Source organism: Rissa tridactyla, chromosome 3 (genome assembly GCF_028500815.1).
Source record: "Rissa tridactyla isolate bRisTri1 chromosome 3, bRisTri1.patW.cur.20221130, whole genome shotgun sequence".
In the NCBI taxonomy this organism is placed as follows: domain Eukaryota; kingdom Metazoa; phylum Chordata; class Aves; order Charadriiformes; family Laridae; genus Rissa; species Rissa tridactyla.
This window is the reverse complement of record NC_071468.1, coordinates 99,547,854-99,568,752: the sequence shown is the minus strand read 5'-3', so window position 1 is coordinate 99,568,752 and position 20,899 is coordinate 99,547,854. Positions and strand designations below refer to the sequence as shown.

At 38.0% G+C, this 20,899-nt stretch overlaps 1 protein-coding gene and 1 long non-coding RNA gene across 22 annotated transcripts in view; one reads left to right on the top strand and one right to left on the bottom strand.

The window, feature by feature from the left end:
- DST (dystonin) overlaps positions 1–20,899 on the bottom strand; it is a 310,022-nt gene that overhangs the window by 278,299 nt on the left and 10,824 nt on the right. For 18 of the 20 annotated variants that reach the window (XM_054197106.1, XM_054197080.1, XM_054197086.1 and 15 more), the window contains exon 3: positions 16,897–17,085. In XM_054197106.1, the coding sequence (XP_054053081.1) occupies positions 16,897–17,085 (189 nt within the window). Of the gene's footprint in view, positions 1–7,965; positions 8,071–16,896; positions 17,086–20,899 lie in introns of those variants that run through there. The other 2 variants (XM_054197090.1, XM_054197089.1) reach the window with 2 other exon arrangements.
- Positions 890–20,781, top strand: LOC128907806 (uncharacterized). 2 transcript variants are annotated; one of them, XR_008465741.1, is made up of 5 exons: positions 890–995; positions 2,167–2,230; positions 7,900–8,028; positions 16,983–17,178; positions 19,361–20,781. It is a non-coding gene; the product is annotated as an uncharacterized LOC128907806 (long non-coding RNA). The 2 variants fall into 2 exon arrangements; XR_008465740.1 differs by having other exon boundaries at positions 919–2,230.

Genomic DNA, 20,899 nt, shown 5'->3' with positions numbered 1-20,899 from the left:
CCGAGACGGCATCGTCAGACAAACGGCTGATGTCGGCTTATAGACCGTATCCGCGTTCAGGCTTCCCAGCTACCCCAAAAAAAAGCGCACTTCCAGAAACGTAAATAAGCGCTGATGCAGTGCAGGGATGGGGCTGCTGCCATTTCTGGCTTCCCTGTTCAGGGTGAAGTGGGAAATGCAGATGTCTGAACGATAACATTTCAACACCATGTTGAGAATTTAAGATACGTTATACGCAGGTTATCGTGACACGATGGGGCAGAGGTGCTATTTCTCTCCCTCCGCATTTTCTGATTGGAGAGGCTTGTGGTTTCTCCAGGGCACCTGACTAGAAAACGATGTGTTTGATTTGTGATTTCATGTGGGAGCTACCGTAACCTGATGCTGGTCCAGGTATGACGTTAATTTTTAGGGGTATGCTGTTCTCAGTTCGGAGAGGTGTATACTTCGTTTTGCAGAGAGCCCTCATTCAGCCCATCTAGATTCCAGATATTTTGACACTACAACAGCTATTATTTTAGGCTTATTTTGTAGCTCCTTTTTTTTTTTTTTTTTTAAAGAGGGGCTTAAAATGTGCCTTTACTTACAGAAGAAATTTGTACTGTGACTGAGATCTGATAAAATTTATTGGTTCTGTCGGAACCATTTTACTGTTGGTTCTCATGGGGTGGACAAGTGAATCATCATTATTACATTGGGGAGTATTTTACCCTTTTTAAAGCACAAAACCCACATAATCCAGAATAACAACGTGAGGCACTATATACTATGTATGAAACTGCCAATAACATACAGTTAAATAATTGGCTAAATAAGAAAGCACGTCTTATTAGTGGTTGCTCCTCCTGACCTCCTTCACTTCTATCCCAATCCTCTTTTCTCCTTCTGCAGTACTTCATGGTGAAGTTCAGATGGGAAGAGAGGGAGGGAATGAATACATAAAACCAATTAACTGAATTCTTGTTCGCTGTATTGCAACGCAGAGAGAGCAAGAGGTAAGTGCGGAAAAACAGAAACATGAGATGTGTGATCTCAGCTCTGATTGCTGTCGTAATTAGCTCTGGTGCTGGGAATATTTTGCTGCCAGTTTATATAATAAACTAAAACTCTCCATAGGATCTTATAGAGCAGGATGGTCACAGCCAGGTGTCTTTCTGATGGGAGCTGGAAGTGCATAGCTTGCTGCAGGGCATGGAGAGCACTTTGCTGTACCAGGTGGGGCTAATAGGGGTGCTGATGTGCTTAGTCAGGGATTAGGTTTATTATGGCCTGTCCTTAAATCCAGATTTTACCACAAAAGCGAAAGTGTTCCCTTTAATCCCAGCTCTGAACATCCTGCTTCAGGCCTGTATCTTCTATTGGTTGCTCAGCAAGCCTCAGTATCTTTGGATCACACAGACCCACAGAGACAGATTTTGCCTTTCCATTTCTTCACCTTCTTCATTTCTAGCTTATAATACGAAAACTAGAAAGAGCCCAGACACAGTGTTGTGAGGGTGCTATAGTGATATTTTGTTAATATTTATGTAGCAGCTTGGAATATGCAAGGACAAAGTACAATAGCAGTTGTTAGTGAAGCTTTGAAGAAAAGATCTCTCAACTCTCAGATTTATCTTTGAAAGTAGTTTGTAATTTTTATCCAGTAGGATTTAGCCTTTTCTCAAAAGAGGCCTTAACAGCCCATTCTTATTCTTTATAATAACTCCTCCTATACTTCCTCCTACCCTTAGAAACCAAAAGCACTGTTGAGTGATCGTTCCATATACACCACTGAATATATTCTCCGTTTTCACTATTGAGATGTCGATTTTCAGAAAAAGGAGACTGCCCTTCTGGTCAGCTGTGCTACAATACTGGAAGACAAGCTATGTGAGAAGACCCCACTCCCATATGACTGAGAAAGCAAACTGAACAGGCAGTGGTAGAGCAATCTTTGGTATCTATGTGTATTACAACTAGCCATCCTCTTCTAAGTTGTTTTTCTACCTTACTTAATGCATGCATTAACAAAATGAATAAACAAAACCCACTTCAGGTTACTGACTCTTCAGGAATCACGTTATCACATTTTCAGAACAAGGCAGGAAGCTCCAAAAGGAATTTTTCACAGTAGCAAAATCTAGCAAACTCGCATCTAAGAAATGCCAGCTTCTAACTTGATTACAGTCTACTTTTTTTATTCAGCGTGGAGATAACTTCTGAGTAATGTGTACACAGAGCTATTGAGCACGTAAGTATTTTTAAGTATCTCAACTTTGCTATTCCAAAGATGTTTATAATGGAACTTAACTGCTTTGCTTTGCTTGAGTAAATTAATAGATTTGATAAGAACTCCATAATTGTTCTCTTTTGCATAGCCACTGTTCACAACATGCTTACCTCTCATCCTACTGGATTGTTAGTTTCTAGCAAACACGTTTTCCATGCCATAGCTGTAAGTCCCAAATAAGTCCATGATTACAGCAACATAGTAACGAGTTTAAAAAATACAAAATAATGCAGAACATCTGTACTATCCTGGAAAGGATTCCTGGACAATTTGGACAGCATGTGAAAAAAAGATTGGTTATATTCTATTAAAATCAAAATATGTAAGGCACTTCTGTTATCTTTCTATAAAGCACATTGCTGTATGCCAGTGAAAAACATACTGTTAATAATACACAACACTTTTTTGGGTTATGCGAGTGAAGTGTCTTTTATATCCACTAAAATATTGATTAGACATGTCCTTACTTAGCCTACTCTGGGACTTAGCAAGGGTCAGGGCTTGACCCTTCTTAGCTTGAAGGCCTGTAAGGTCACAGCCCAGATGCTATAGCTGCTTATTCTATGCCTCCGATTATGCATTCCTTCTGCTCATTAGCCTAAAGACTAACTGTAGTCTCTATTGTCAATCAGTGGGAACTGTTGCATTTGCAGGCAGTTATGCATATAACAGCTTGTGCACTGAAGCCTGTTGGTCATACATAAGCAAATCTAAGAGTTTTTTCTGCATTCAAAGTACAGGATTAAATTTAATGCATCATTTCACCGTCAGTACCACAGGGGGGTGCAAACTGCACACAGAGTCCTCACTGCTGTGTCTCGGGAAGCAAAGTGCTCGGGACAGGCATTTATGAGAGCAAAACTGATTTCTGCCCATGTCTAGGGTTTTCTCTGCAATCAGGTGATTTGCAGCAGCCGCCTGAGAGTCAGACTTGCTATTTTGCTATAAAAGCGAGCTGGTTTCCAGTAATGGGGATGATTTCAAAGAAGTATTCAGTATATTTCTTGTAAGAGGGATTTGGCCAAGTACCAAAGCATGATTTCCTTTGAGGAGGGAAAGAAGGACTGTTTGTCATGGTGGGGCACTGCAGATCAGGTGGAAAGTAGATGGAAGACGGGTAGCTGGAAAACGGTATAAGGTAACACACACCACCATATATCAGATAAGACACCCCTAAATAGCATCTGATACCTCAAGAACACCAGTGGGTTTTGCACTGTCATTCCTCGAGACAGAAGCATTAGCAGAGGTCAGCTTTTAAGCTTGGTCAAGCAATCCAGCTGGCAAAAGTTGCCGAGAGGCTGGTACCGAATTATCGTCTTATTGCAAAAATTCCCTGACTTTATGACACATCGGAGGTTGTGCTGGCCAACTGAATTCTTATCAAATATCTTGTACTTTCACATCTTATCTTTGAGAAAATTTTCTGCTGCAGTTGAGTTCTTTCACGTTGGTTTTTGAAAGCTGTTGGGAAGTACAGGTCAACATTGACTGAAATTTAATTTTCAGTTTAGTTGTGAGTTATTTATATTTCACTTATACTAAACTACCTCAGAATTCCTGGAATACACTTGCTTTTCTTTCATTATGTTCATTGCTCAGAATGAACAAATCTGAACAGAAATGAAGTGTTTGAATCATGGTTTTACTGAGCGTGTTTCAACAGAAATCTTCCTAATTTAGAATAATTTAGACTATTAATTGAATGTAGCAGGCTATTTTTGTCCTTTAACATCCCAGATTGAATGATATTAAAGTGGATCAACTTTTAAAGTAAAATAACTTAATAAATTTAAGACAAAATCTAGGGCAATTGAATGTTCCCATTAGTAAATCTTTACCGCTTTAACCTGATTAGATGATAATGCAATACAGAATACAAAACATCCAATGTATGTAATCAGGCTATGCAAGTCCCTTGGGACTGCATGTTGTCAGAAATTATCAAAATTCAAAAAAGATACACAAAATGAAAGCGCAAACAAGGGCAATGTAAAACCAACTAGGCTAAGCTTAAATTAAAAAAAAAAATCCTCCAGTGGAGGTGCAGCCATATTAAATGAATTTTTTTCTCTGGTTCTATGCCAGTCGTTTAAGAGGACATCCATACTTGAAAGTGCCTACATTGCCAGGATATACAAACAAAACTACAGAGTTTCTGGGTTTGTATTTAATGTTATAAAGCAATAAGCAGAAAGCTGGAAGGCAAACACACTAAATCTGAAACTCCCGAGCATCAATGGTCTCACTCTATGTTAAACTAACTTTGTAAACAGTTAGGCTTTTCAAACATCACATTATTGCTTTGTAGAGAGAATTTACATTCTTTCTTTCTAAAGGTAGGAGAAGATGGAAATAAGCATTCCGTGTTTATTTCAGCAAATGCATTTTGAGCCTGTGTTTGTATTTATACAAGGAAATTCTGATACTTTCATAGGCTTTCGAAAGGAAATCTTTTCTTGATGCTCAATCTCTACCTTTCCCCGACTTTGAAAATAACCTTACAGAGGCAAGTTTCATGAAAGAGGTAGATTATTTGAGGACATGAAATTCAAAATGGATAAAGGGCTAGATCCACAAATGTACTTGGACACTGCAATACAGTTTTGTAACATCAAACTATGTTTACTGGATAACCATCTACTTGCACATCTAAAACTGACATGATGCAAAATTGAGTTTTTGGTAGGAACTAAGTAGTCAGAAAAACCTGGTCACTCAGGATGATGCAACATCTCATTCTTCAGGGACATAAGACACCCCCAAGCCGTCTCCTGAAATTGGTCCTCAGTCATCCTTTCATAACAACAGAGATCACTAGTTTCTTTTGAACCATAAAATAAGTTAAGCAGCTGTTTGCCTTTTCCTTATTGTCTTAAGAAGCTGGAAAGCTAGGCTTAAACCCTCATTTTCCAGCAGACAGCCTGGAGACTATTCTGCAACAACCTCCTGTTTGTGGAAGTGGTACAGCTAGAGTTCAAGATTTCTTGGTGTGGAATGCGGAAGAGGGAGCGTAGCACTCTGCATTGGAACATGCCAGGCTCTCTCTGGGGAGAATGAAGTGCTGGGCTCTGATCCCTGCTCCGATGACTGCTTATAAATCCTGCTTCATTTAGTAATTGGGTAAAATATTGAAGTAGTCCCTGGATGAGACATGTGCAATGGAGGCAACAGAAACCACAATCCAGTTCACTTACTACTTCTGCACAGACGGACCAAATTTAAACTACTTATTGGTCTGAAGTGATACTATCTTCTAGTAGCTAAAAGAATAAATTAGTGAATATTACTCTACAGCAAGTAGAGTTTCTGTTTCATTTCCTTCAAGTATCAGTGATCTCTCCCAGGAGCAGAAAGTTAAGAGATGCTCCACATTTGTAACTCCGTTAACTGTGAGATGAGCTGCAGGATCAGATACTGTCAAGATAATCTCCACAGATCTCAGCAACTTCCACCAAGGAAGATGGCCATCATAAAGAGGAAAGTAAGGCAGAAAGTTCCCTGATGGTGCATTTAAAGTATGTTGCTGTGCAAAGAAAACATGCTTGCCCTTTTTTCTTTTTCAAATGAATAAATTGAAAAGCAAGGCATACTTCAATCAGTGTAACCAAGACCTGCATGTAAGTGGGGCCAGATAACATTCAGCTTAACTAGCCATACTGTGCCAAAGCCATCAGTCCTCTTGAAAAGCTACTTAGTAAAACTGCGCTAACAAAAATGTGTATTCTTTTTGAATGTCACTTGAAAATTAATAATATCATCAACATGACAACCATGATATATAACACATTTAATCCATTCCTTTACTCCTCACCTATTTAGCTTTTCAATATGAATTGCAGGATTTAATCTTGAAATAGCTTACCTACATTATAGAAGCCGACAGAAAGGTACTGAAGGTTTTGCAGATGGGAAGATAGTATTTTGAGCTGTGAGTATCTGGAAAGCTACAGCATGTGGAATAGGTATTTTAGTTGAGTTTTATGCTAAAACCATCAGCAAGGTGCTACTTCCATTATAATTATCATTACCTTGTTTCAAAATTAACATTTCATAGATATCAATACCTAAAATGTCAGGATTTCATCGTCTTAAAATCATGAATTATTTCTGCGAAAGAAATGTATATACCTTAGATGATTGCTGTATATAACTCTTGCAAAAAAACCCTTCCTATTACCTAAAAATAAATTTTGTATTAATTTTTAATTGCAGCTATCTTGCATCCATTCAGATCCCCCTAGTCTGCCAGACACAAAAGAAAATAACGTGACAGAAAATTAAGGTTTGAAGAAGGCACACAGAGTTTTACCTGCTTCCTACGCCTACAAGGCCAACCATGTAACAGAGGAAGAATCTGGAATAAGAAAACATCTAGCTTCAAATACTTTCCTCAGCCTTCTGAACGTCTCATTGTAGATTGTATTCTATTATACCTATGTTTTAATAGCAAACCAAATTACTCCTGCCATAAAAGGTATATCAGAGTATGCAAACACTCTGGACAGCAAAGAGCAAATTAAAGTTCTGAGTTCTAAGTAGCTTTTGAATTTCTGATGGGCACAGATTATTTTCAAGAAAAAAAAAAAGAGGACTTGGAAGATTTTTTTAAAATGACTGAATGAAAATCTAGAACAGTGGTATTGATATTCTGCTTTTAGTAACAACTGTTAACATTCCTGACTCCTAAGTTTCCCTCCTTACAAACATTCATTTTTTTTCAAACTGTTTCAATCCCATGTTTTAAAACAAAGTTTCAAGACTTGATCCAGCAATCAATCAACATTTAACTATTTGAAAATACAGGTTCTTATAATTACACGACACCACTAATACTGTTAATAATTAAATTATCAGATTGTTTTCTCTTATAAAATCCATTTTAAGTTGCCTTATCTTATGTTTGGTTGAAAATATTCCCTTCCCAAGGTTGAAGTTTCTTGAAAATTTTTAGTCAAAAGCTGACTGAGAAGCCTGAGAGCTAGATGATGAAAATATCCAGTAGTTATTCGTCAACACTAAAAAAATATCCCAGTAATCTTTTTTGAGAAGACTCTAGGCTTTGGGATGGATACTTCAAATATGAATATCCTTTAAGCTAGACATAGGCCTTTTGCCAACTTTGTTAAAAATCTGTCTACATTTGTCAGAGCGATAAGGCTTTGAGATATAAATATCATCTGCTATCCCTGTGATCTCACTGCTCTGATGCGAAAGCTGCTCCAGAACCTACTGCTGTCTTATTTACAAGTAATCTTCCTCTTGTTGCCACCTGAAACTTATTCCTGGTCTTTTGTTTTTTGTGACAACAGCGTTCATTTCCTTAAATACCGTTTTTGCTTCCCCGATGCATTCATAGCCTGTATTGTACCTCCTCTCAGCCTTTTTTGGTTTTGTTGAGCTAAGCAAGTCAACTTCTTTTAATCCTCCTCATCTGCTAGTAGTACTTCTTTGCAAAGATAAAAAGTTTGATTTAGCTATTCCTAGGGCCCAGGTGACTACCAATGTGATTTTACGAGATTTTTATTTTTAAAAAGCCATGTTTGAATTTATCAATTAAAATATCTTCAATTTATCAACTAAAATCCCTTCAGACACCCACTAAACAAAGACTTTCAGGGGTCTTACAGCTGCCGGGCCAATACCCCAGCATCATCATGGACTGACCAAGAAAATTCCACCTTCACAGTTCTTACCTTTGCTCTCAGGACACCTACCATTCCCACCAAGGAGCTGAACAGGATCCTTCCAGCCTGGAGGTACGGAGGCAAAACTAATCTTTCCATCTAATAGTTATCTGCTGTGGTCGCAGGCCAATGGCAGTGCAGGCAAGAGGCATGGAGAGCAAGGGAGAGCAGGCACCAGACCTGACAGGCAGGAGACCATTTCTTTTATGCTCTCTGTGACTCGCTCGGCCGTGCTTAGCCAGCGAGAGGAAGAAGCCGTATGATCTGAATGTAGAGAGGACAAACACCGGAACCGGTGCACTGGAGGAAAGGGCTGGAGGAATACACTGGGACTGACAGCCTGAGGGACGAACACAGAGACCAGCAGAGCCTCAGAGCTGCAGCTGAAAAGCGTTCAAGGGAGCAGCAGAGTTCATGGCTAAGGACTAGAGGAGAAATGGACGCAAGGTAACAGCTGGGACTAGTAACCATCAATGCTGGAGAGAGCAGATCAGGGCAGAGCTAAGGATTTGAGATGCTGGCATACCTGGTCTAGTGGGAGGTGTCCCTGCCCATGACAGGGGGACTGGAACTAGATGATTTTTAAGGTCCCTTCCAACCCAAACTATTCTATGATTCTATGAAACTGGTATTGCCTCAGCAAAAGGCTTTAAACAAGGTTCTCTGATGAATGAGGAGGGTAGAAACTGTGTGTGAGATCTCCAAGAAAAGAGACGAGAGCCAAAGAAGGTACGCATAGAGTATGCAACCAAATGCCACAGGGAGACAGAGAAATCAAAGACACTCATTGAACAAGTGCCTCAGAGCAACGAGATGACTGACTAGGTGAACCTGTGAAGGGCTGTGCAAGAGGTGTGACATGGAGGAGTGATGCAAGGACTGACAAAGTGAGAGAAGAAAGGCTGAGGTTGGCAGAGGAGTGAGGACTGGGCAGTGAGGAAGGAGCCAGCGGTGGGGCAGAGGCAGGTCAGGAGCAAGCTGGAGGAGACAAGGCAGAAAGAGCCATGCTTGGGAAGAATGAGCACAAGAAAGCAGATCTCCCTAGGGAGCCTGGTAGGAAATGGGAACTTCACCTCAACTCTGCCATTAGCAAATATCTGAGAGCTCTTCTAGAAAAACTACCTCTTCCCCTGTGTTACTGATTCATTTGGAGGAATACAAATTATCGTCAGTCTCTCCCTGCAATCCAATAGCAGAATTTTCTGTGTTGTTGTTCAAGTGTCAAAACCTGCTGATGAGCCACACAACAGAGCTGGGTTTAAGTTTACTTCTTGTCAACAGCAGAAAATTAAATACCAAGTTCCTGTTAAAATATTTTTCTTAAGGTTACAAAGTCAAGCACTAAATTGTTACCAAATCCCAGGTTCAAGGTTCACCATGCAACCTTAGTTCATCCTGCTTATTTATACATCATGATGCGGTCATAATGATGTGGTCGTATGCTATTACATCCCCAGTGTCTTGCTCTTATTTAGTGCAAATGATGGGTGATATTCACTCCATAAACAGTTGATCAATATTGTGTTTTGTCATCCTTTGTTCAATGGGCAGCCCCAGAACTTCACCTGTTTCATGCTATTCAAATGCTGGTGTGAAGAAGAAATTATTATTTCCTAGACTGTTCTGTGGCACAGTAGTATCTGAGTGCTTCACGAATACTAATGATCTTTCTCATTACACAGGAAGCAAAGGGAAACCAGCAGATCAATTGTGATTCCTAGGTCAAATTGAGATGCCCACCCTTCAATCTCCAAGGCAGCACTCACTGCTTTTTAAAGAAATAAGAGATCCTCTCTCTTCCTGCAATCTCCTATTTTATTCATTTACACACTTTACAACTTCTGCACAACTCCTACACATAAGAGTCATCTTAAGAGCACTTCCATCCTACGATGAATACAGAAAACACCCTGTGAATAAACAGTACACCATCATACAATTAAAGTCGATATGAGAACGCAGAATCGACTGAATTAAAGCTGCACGTGTAACCTTAATTCCAGCATTTCCTAACGTTTTAATAGTTGCCTTTGCCAAACTATTCTTTTAACATAATACCCATGTGCAATGTTATATATAAATACAAATGGATAAGGGAGTCCCATGCTATATAAAGATGTACTGTTTATGTGCCACAGTAGGATGTTACACAATACAACTCTGAAGAGTGACTCCTGTGGCAGCAAAGGAAAAGGAAACATCTGCATTTAGACTCTATAATTACTATGCATCTATGAGACAATTACTGGTCATTTTAAGTTGTGCAAACACCACTATCATAACACAGTCAGAGCTGATTAATATTTTTTTTCAACCTGCCTTTAGCTACCATGCAGAATTTCCTATATGTAATCCACAGTTTAGAAAGCAAACCACCATACTGGCAAGTGAAGTCAAAGGTGTTTATTTGATAGTAAGCACTATTTTTACATCAAAAAGAGTGTAATTGGCTATGCTGCTTGCTGTTCCCCCGCTTCTCCCAAGACTAGCTCTGATGCTTTCTTTTTTCTGAGCTTCTAAGAGAGAACAGCAGTCAAAGTCACATCCTACAACAAAGATTGCTCTTAGCTTCATGCTGATGGTGCACCTTGACCCTAACTTTCAACACTTTAAATCAAACAGAACCAGGCTGGTTTAATCTCTCATCCCATTTTCACTAAATAAGCATTTGCCCCAGGAATGAAAATTGATACAGACAAAACAAAAATTCTATGGAATCAGCTTAGCTATCAAGACAAAACCTGTTATATTAGAGGAATTTGCCCACAGTGTAGGATGACTTGAAACTGTGTATAGAAAAATAACATAGATTTGATGCTATTTGCAACCACACAAGTGTAAATCTAAGTAAATAGACTCAAGCATGATCACATCACAAGGACAATTAATTCAAATGACCTTAACTCTCCACATAAGAGCTAGCAGTGAAATGTCAGTTAAAGTGCTCTAAATGTGGATCTGTACCGTTACTGCTATGCTTATTTCTATATATTTTTACTTATATGTGTCGTCAATAATTATTACCACTATGGCAATTAACTGTTTCTTTTGCCCTATGCTTAATAGCTGTAATAACTCATCACAGAAAAAAAAAATCACTAGAAAGACAACTCAACAATAATTTTAAATCTCAGATCTAATTCTCAATGTGTTTTCATTGTGTTTTAACAAAAAGCATTTTTAAAGTTGTGAAGATATCACCTCCCTGGCCTAGTGTAACTCATGGCAATACACCTTTAAGAAATTCCTTCAAAAAATCTAAACTGCCTAAAAGCTGGGCAAAAGGAGTAGAAGAAATGGGCAATTGCTACAATGCAATAGCTGAGCTGTAGGGTGGAGAGGGAAAAGCAGCCAAGAGGAAATCGGGAGGAGGCAGCAAGGGAGGAGGTCACAGAAGCCAGCAGAAGAGCGGGAAAATGAAGTCCGTGACAAACTGTTTATGAAGAATTTATTAGTGAGGAGTTATTTGCTATAAGAAAAGCAATAAAACACAACAGTCCAAGAAAGAGATGTAAACGCTCTCTTGGTAGGCACATGTATGTTTGGAAAGAGAAGGGGTACCTTTAAAGTCAACCCAGTGCCCACTGAAAGCCTTCTCTTTATTTCTGATGACAGGATTTAGCATTTATGGTCATATTTGCAAAGATCCTACACACCTAAAATAGGTTGCTTGAGGTATTTAAAAAAATGTTTAAGATGGCTAGATGCTTAAATCTTGTTAAAAACTCTACAAATCAATCACCTAATAAACTCTCAGGTGCTTTTCAAAATCCTCATCAATAGCCTTTAGGTCTTAAAGCAAAAAATGGAGCCCTTTTTTCCCTTTTTGTATATTCATTCACATGTTCCCTTGCCTTCCTTCATTGTGGCTGTGCTCAAATTATCCTGGGAGAGGACACGTGTGTGTGTATACACACTCAAGTGCGTGCAGAGTCTGGTAGCTCACAGCTTTGTCATACATCTTGAGAACATTAATACAATGTTAATAAAAATGCTGAAGGTGAAAGATGATAATGTTTTGCCATATTTGCTTCTAAATGTGATTCACAGGAGATACAATCCCAACACAAGCAGATGTCACCAAAAGAAAGAAGGTATGAATGCAATCTACAGATTAAATAGCTAATACTTGGAATTAACAAAGTCTTGTGCAGGGTGATGAGTCATTTTTGTATGTCATATGTATTAGGTCATTCAAATATCACATAAAGTACATCATGGTATTGGAAAACTAGTAAATAACACCAGAGTAAGAATAAATGGAAAATAACAAAATGAAATGGCAACTATTTAATGGAACATATAAAAAACTCTTAGAAAGCCCTGTAGAACAACTTCATCCATATGAAAAATTTCATCTCAAGTAAGCTGAGTGTCAGCTAATACCCAGACTTCTTCTGTAAATGATTTGGTATCAGATGCTTAAAAAACCTCCTAAATGTTTTTCTTACAGAATTGTAATACATATTTCTCATGTAAATGAGAAACTTTCTCATAAGTTTTAATGCTTAAACACATAAAAGAAAAAACCAGGACAGGGGAATGAGACCATGGATGGGACAGCTCATGGTTTTACATGCATTAGAAACTGTTTAACTTTACTTTCAAGCTTGCACCATCAGAGTCTTTACAGTGCAAGCTTCAGGTCAGTCATGGGAATAGTCTCAGTGGAGCCAAATGAAGCTGCTCCCATCAGTAGATTTTTTACATGTGTCCTCCCAGACATCTGATGTTTCTTTCGGTTCCCTTGTAGTGACTTGTAGCAATGCTGCATCCACCCCGAAGGAGCTAAATTGCTTCAGCAAATGGCAGTCTTTAAATGAAACAGGTTCATTAGGAGACACTGAGGGATACCCAAAAGCAGCAATCCTTCTGAGATCATCCTTAATAATCATTATTTGTCATCAGTTTATTCTTTGTATATCTTCAGAGATACTTTTTTTTTTTTTTAAACACTATTTACTAGATAATCGCCTCAATATGTGCTGTTGCTGCAGTGCTGGGACAAAACAGACCAGTGAGTTTGGATGTGTAAAGTACAAGGCTTTTGAGTAGAAACAGGGATTTATTTATGCCCCGGTCTCTGTAGCCTTATCTGCCACACATCTTACTGTGATCCTGTTATGACAAATGCAAGTGCAAATTTTGGTACTACATCTCATGATCTTAAGTAATCCTTGGTGGCTGCATGAGTCAGGCAATTTAGGAGCCCTTCAAAGTGTTTAACAACGGAGATGTTAAAAGATGCAGCTTTGACAGCATCTCTTTTCAACTATGTATTTGGACATACAGGTGAAATTAGAATTTGGCAGGACTGTATGTCTAACTAACCCCACAGCTCAGGAGCCAGATATGTTTACACAAACTCAAGGCCATCTTTTGGTTCCAGGCCAGCACAGGGAAAAAACCTATTAATAATTTGCAGAGTTTTATACTTTTACTTCAGAGCAGACCACTATTTAAAATACAGATAATAATTGCAAAATGCTTGTAATAAAACCCACAGTTTAAAGTTTGCCCTGAAGAAGTATTGCTAGACAGCAGTGAGCTCACCATAGGAGACTTCTGTGCATCCTTCCACACCTTCAGAAAATTTAACTACCCGTACAGAATCAGATACCCGATTGTTGAAAGGACTGATATGTAACACCCCTTTGACTTGCATGAAGTCATGCTAATTTAAAGAACATGCTTCTGTTTCTTCTCAAGAGTTCTCCATTGTGTTCAAAGATTCAAAGCACACTTCAGTAATAGGTATCTGTACTCTCCTCAGTGTGAAGTTGATGTAAAACTGTCGCCTATAGAGAATGTCAGCACAAATAATAGAGACACCAATAAGAGGGTCAGCTACAGGGCACAATATATAACAACGTGCCATTATGTTGATGTTGCACTGTAGTAAGATGAATAAAATAAAGTGAAAATGATATGAACTCTGTCTGGTAAGGGTCAGTATTAGGACAAAATGTATTTCATGTCTTCATTAATGGCCTGGAAGGTGTAAAAAAAATAATGAAATTTTCAGAGAAAACTAATGTTCTATTTCTGCAAAGATCTGGTCACGTAGATTTTTAAGGGGAGCAATTATTGTCTTCAGCAGGTTTACTCCCATACACACAATTACACCTAATTTAGTTCTGACAAGATCAGGGACAATACTGGAAAGATCTCAGATTGCTACGCAGGAAGTGAGAAATAATCCAAGCAAATTCAGATAATTATAGCCACGACTAGGAAACTGACAAACAAGATTTAGACACAACAAAACCAACCAAATACAAAATAGTCTAAATTAGCAGGAATAAGAAAGCCTAGCATCTAAACACCCAACAAAACTTTTAATGAAATATCTGAAATGTCTTCAAGCCTATATCTTAATATGGCAACAAAACAGGCTAACATATTTTAGGACTGATTACTCAAGTATTTCCTGGAGTAAAGAAAAATCTTTCCATAAGGCTTTTTCATAATTACTTTGGAAATACCGTTCTCTCTTGTCAGAAAACATAGTCAAAAAAGCACAAGTAGGAAAATAGCAACAAAAATGATCAGACGAAGACCTGTTTTATGAGGAGAAATTATGTCTTCTAGTTAGCAGACATCATACATAATTTTTTTCAAGTGATGACTAAGCAGGATATGGCCATAGCTGCCTACAAATATTTCCACAGTGTAAACATCAAGACAACAGATGATTTATTTAAAGTGGTTCAAGTGGGCAGAGCTAGGAATAACAGGAAAAAATAATGGAAAGAAATTATGCAGACTAACAAGAGCATTTCTGGCACTGAATCATGTAAAACTGTACAAAGATAAAGGCCGAAAGTCTCATCTTCGAGACACTGAGACTAAGTGGAATGAAGCTGCAAACAACTGCGGGATGGATGACATTGTGACTGCGTGGAACTTCACAACGCTGCAGTGATTTGTCAGGGCATGAACCTTACTCACCCTGTCACTATGGCGTTAATAATACATTCAGAATAACTTACAACGTCCATGAGAAATGAAATTGGTGACTTATGTTTTCTGGATCGTAGTCTAATAAAGATAATGATTTATTCTTTTTTGTAGAAATGTGAGTTCATTGAGGCTGTAGAAAAAAAGGCTATCAAAAGAACTACATAATGTTGCATAAAAGATATACTGCAAAAGCAATTTCAAAATAGTGACATAATGGTGACAGCACGGAGAGAAGTTTTCTCTAAATCTGGGATTTATTATTGTTTCAGTGGTAGGTCTTGTCAGGCACAGCGTGCCTGACATGAAATGATAGGAAAGTGAAGTCACATAGTAACTCTGCGCATTTTCTGTTCTTGTACATTTTTTTTTCTTTGCTGGTCATGAATTCCCTGACACGTTACTGATTTGGGGGAAAAGCAGGGGTTTCTTAGCTTCACTAATCCAGTCTTCAAAGCCTGTTTTGCTGCTTACATTGTTTCCACAGTTTTTGGTCTTTAATTCACCACCACTGATGCTCTTTTTCCCATGTTGGTAATCAGTGGCAGTTGGTAACAGCCTCAGCAATTACAGGCAGGCTTACCCTCAGCATAAGCCTACCATGGAAAAAATAAAAACAATTGAATAAAAAAGGGAATCAAAAAAACAGGATTGGAGTGGAAAATAATAAAGAAGATGATGGAAGAAATGAAGGAAGGACAACAAAGCGGAGAAAGGACCAGAAGCAAGTAACGAACAGAGGAGAGCCTGATGAGAGGCTGGAGACCTTAAGAATAACAGAGTTAGACAAAGTAGTCTAGAAAGCAAGATAGGATGGGAGTGAAAGGGACGTGGTTAAGAAGAAAGGAAGAGCAGATACTATAAGAAAAGCAGAAGACGAATCCATCAGATCAAATTAAACCACAGGAACAGCAACAGAGTAAAATAAATAATATGTAGAAGTATGAAAGAACAGAGGAAATTGGGGACTAGTGAAGTGAATGCAGAGAAACGAAATGTATCGGCTAAAAAGGTAAAAGTTCTGACAGTTGTTGTCAGCTCTGGCTTTCTTTTCCTTGCACAAGTTTCTTGCTGTCTCAGGCAACGTAATTCCACTAAGGAATGCTCTTTCTCAAACTGACTTCAGAGCTTACTGATGATTCTTGGTGCTCAGTTAACACAAATCTAGGAAGGTTCAGTTAGGTGGAGCAACATCAAGGTAATCTTTTTTAGGGTATGCTCAATAGTTACCTTTTTAAAGATACTGGCTTAATAGAAGTAGTTAAAGCCCCTTAACATTGTCCCAGATAGCTTAGTCAGCAAATGCATCAAAGCAATGAACTCTCATTAAAAAGAGAAATTCATTATGTCTGCAGGATATATCTTCACGTGCATTTACATTAGGAATTGTGTAAGTGTTCAATGAATTGTCGTGTGTCCTCACTAAAAGTAGGTTATCAATATTAAAAGAACTGTGAACAGCTCAAGCTGAGGAGCAAAGAATGATAAGACTTGATACATGTTTTATTGAGCAGAAAGATTGTAAATGCTGTATAAAGCAGAAGAGACCTTAAAATTCTATCTACTAACGAAATGTCATATAAATTTTGTTCGGTACATAGAATCTCTGATAAATGTAATTGAGTGAGGAATGTCAATAACAAACATATGTTGTAAAAATCTGTTAAGCAATATCACTATAAAACTATCAAATGTTTTATAGTGTATCATATCAAATGTCTTATTTGAATACCGACTATAGACTGAATATCAAATAAAAATCAAAATTAAAAAAAGCCCTCTTCGTAACCCAATTTTTTGGAGTTATGAATCAACATTAAATACAGTCTGACAAACTCATATCTAGATTCACTGAACATGAGAACTGAAAAAGTTTTTAAATAGAGGAACAGAATATGGATGGCCCCAAAATTACAATTATATTACGTGCCTCTATAATATACTTTGAGTGCTATTTATCCCTAAAGGTAGAATACTTACAGGTTTTCGAGTTGGGGTAACTTGAACAGAATGATAAAATTCTGGTTGAACTCGGCTGCTTTTCTTGAGTTTTCTTTTTCTTACAGAAGTTTCCTGCTCACTTAGGTGGTGAGCTTCAACTATAGGTTGTGTTTCCTCAAGGCGAGGTGCTACACGTCTTCTAGCGTGACGAGGACTTGATCTAAAGCCCTGTAACAGAAAAAGCAATCATCGTGTTTGACATCTCCCAGAATGGACCCATGTAACAACAGAAAAATCATACAGGATCTTAACAATGACAAGGTACAGGCATGCTTAAATTAATATATTGTCCATATATACTGCATGTAACAATAAAGAGACGTTGCCAAGTGCTATTAAAATCACATTTGTTTTATATTTCTCAATTATATTTATTACTGACACAGCTAGTAGCAGTTAACTCCTGTTGCTTTTCTTTATAAGCTCACACTTTTGGTTATTTATAACAAAAGAGTTCTAATTTAAAATTTATAATTAAAATTTTCCAGGTTAATTCTTGGCCTCATGAGAAATTGTTTTAGGGAGCATGAGCTGAAAAAGTGTATTTTTTCCCTGAGAATAAAAGTGAAGAAAAATTGGTAGCTGGCAACACTTAATTATGACTAAGAGTTGTGTTAAGAGTTCTGATGCTGCTGCATTTAGGTGGAGACTCCTCCATTTGGAATAAAATAATTAAGACAGAGTGCTGTCTTTTGCTGCCATCTGAGAAATACATGTATATTTGGCCAAATTAAAAAACTCAGGAAAAGCTTCACAAATGGTTTTTAGAGGCTTGCTCTGAAGACCTCTGAGCATCATCCAGAATGTCTCATAGCCTTACAGAATCTCATTCCTTTAATGGCAACATGTATAACGCTAGCCCTGTATTGCTACCTCCAAAGCATTTACCATGAGCATTCACTTATTTCACTGAGTCCCCTCTACGCCAACCATCATGACCATGCAGGAACCTACCATGCGCCATTTGTACTGAATACAATGTTGGTTGATATTAAACTTGACCAGGTTGTAAATAAGAGCTTCATTCACTTAGTCACATCAGCTTTCAGAATAAGTAAACCAAATTTATGTCATTAGTGACAGTCTGCAGCTTAAGAGCATTCCTTTTCAAAACCAAGAATAGATGCAACAATTCAGAATTTTCTACCTTCTTTTCCCTTCTAGTAAAATATCTCTGCTGAAGTCCTTATACAACAAACCCAGCACTCAGAAATGGCTGGTCCATATAAAGAATCAAGCTTCTGCAAGGTGACATTTTAGCTAAAACTGCAGAAATCTATGCTGTGAATCTAAATATTCTGAGTTCCTGTAGCTAAAAACTGGTGGGAGCAATACATTTCTATACAAACCTGCTGTTCTTTTTTCCCTTCCCTTAGCTTTTGGTTTTGGTTTTAGTGTTTTGTTTTGCTTTTGTTTTGTTTCAGTTAAGAAATCAGCATAGTAAAGTTATGCTTAAATGTTGTTGTGTTGGTAAATTGAAGCAATCAAAAGTCATATGTATGGCTCTGTGCAAATTTGATTTACTGCTCTAGTGTTCATGAGACTGTAAGGGAAAAGAGTGGCAGTCCGTTCTGGGCACTCAGAAAGACAGCTATTTTCATTATTTAAAAGTATGTTCTATTAAATAAATATACCCCTAAATAGCCAAAACACATAAACACACATTTAGACACACATGCTAGTAATTGCTACAGATACACATTGCATGCAACAGATGATGTAAAAAGGTTGAAGTGCCAAGGTGAAATATCAGGTGAGGTAACTTCCAGGTAGCAACCTTCTACTGGACACAAGGGACAGGAATAGAGCCAGGCTCCACTTAGTCTGTGTGGGAGGTTCATGTTTGTGATGCATCAGGGCTATGAAATACATATGATGGAAAGATACAGACAAAATTTCCTGAATCCTTTTTTATGGTTGCTCCTATTCTATTGAAGCAATAGAGTCGTCCAGACTACAGGTAGGGCCAGACTTTGACTCCCTGTATCTTAATGGAAGCAGCATCCTGTCTGTATTAACCCACATAAGCAGCATAGTGGAAGCCACAGCAGCCAGCAGACAAGTGTGGATTTAGAAAGATCTCTGAATATTCAAAGATGTACATCTGTGAGATACTTTGCCACACTATTGCAATGGGAAAACAAATTGCCCCATTTTCTTTCTACACTGTGAAATAGCAAACAGATACTTACAAGTTGTATCACTCAATGTGATACTAGGACTATTCAGGATGACAGGGAAAAATATAACACAGGGAGCCTACTATTATCAAGCTTACTTCTTGTGGAAATTCTCTTTTAAAAAAAATTTTAGTTTGCATCAGGGATTATTCCATAGTAAAAGAAAATATTCCTTAAGAGACCAAAATACCCAGCAAATTATTCTGAGTTCTGAAATCAGAAGAGATTTTCTTAATGTTAAATGTATTATGATTCATTTACAGATGATGGCTACTGGCCGAAGCCTGGTTATACACCCTGCGCTGCAGCTGCTCCCTCACCACGCTCCCATTCCCATTATCTGGATAAAACTCTTTGGGAAAGTACGTTTATGTAACAGAAGAATTTGGTAGAAGCTAAGCAGCTCTAAAAGTACTTAGAGACACATGCCAAATAGGGATTTGAGTATGTGGGTCTCTCTCACTGAATGACTTCACCTCAAAATACTTCAAGATTTACTGATTGAGTTTTATGCTTTGATACAAAAAAGCCACTTGTGACTTCCAGAAAAGCCTGTTTATAGACAGTGCTTCTCCTTCATATTTTATATATTTTTCTCTTTTGCAAGCAAGAAAATGGGATCTTTATCTCTTTAAGAGCTCATCTGCTTCTGTTTCCTGAAGCTTATTCTTCACTTGAAGTCATAATCTGCCTGCGGTATCACAAATGGTTGCTCTGGGGAGGATTATAATGCAATAACGGCAGAGGATCATGATTTCAGGTGGAAAATTAATTCCATATCAACAAAGACAATGCTACAAGGGCAGAGTCCTCAGACCAAAACCCCAAATGCTTACTCATTCCTGCAATAAGATTTTGCCAGAGCAAAAACCCAAATCTGGAAAATTTCAAAATTTGGTAATCAAAAATAAAGACGGGAGTCAAAAGTCATGTAATATGTGGGAACTGCCACTCCTATGCTCAATGCAAGACTAGAATGGCCAGCAATTCATTCTCAACGGTGAAATGAACAGACACTCCTTGTGTCATCTGTGTTATTTATCCTTCAGCTGAACCCAAAATTGAAAACATGTCATGCTATTACAGCAATCAAAATCTAAAAATATGAAAGTGACACAAATATCTGTTTGGTAAAGAGAGCACTATTTTAGATGTTAAGCCAGTGCTCAGAGAAGAGCAGAAAAGTATTACAAAATATTCAGGGATGCACAGCACACCACCTGAGACCAAATCGCTGAGCAAATGCTAGAGATTTTAAAATCATGCTGGCAATACAATGAGGTTGCTATAACACCATTAAGCTGTTTGTAGTTTCCTGTATCATGTGAATGCTGTGTCACTGGACAGTGACAAACCTTTTCTTGTTCTTTGCATTGAGAGTTGCTCAGTGCCTACTGCCTGACTCATTTTTATGCCTGTACTATTTTGACACAAGGCAAACCAAACAAATAAAACTTCAAATATATATTTTTAGAAAAATCTGTTTTCTTGTAAATACTAAAATAACTGCACAAAGTGCACAACATTTACACTAAAAAGTATTTTTCCTTAAAGAAACAACTCAAATGGCCACCAGAACTAGTTTTAGATATCACAGGGGAAGCCAGGAGGCAAACCAGGATTATCTTCTCTCCAAAACCATCCATGCACATCCTCCTAGTTAGTCTGTTTGAATCCTTGAAGACTGATCTTCCTAATCATCCTCTACAGTCAGCAGGAAGAGAGAGGTATCTCTGGAGGCCAGCACAGAGCCAAAGCCTAGTTCACCTACTCTCAAGGGAGCTGTTCTGTCTTTGGAAGGT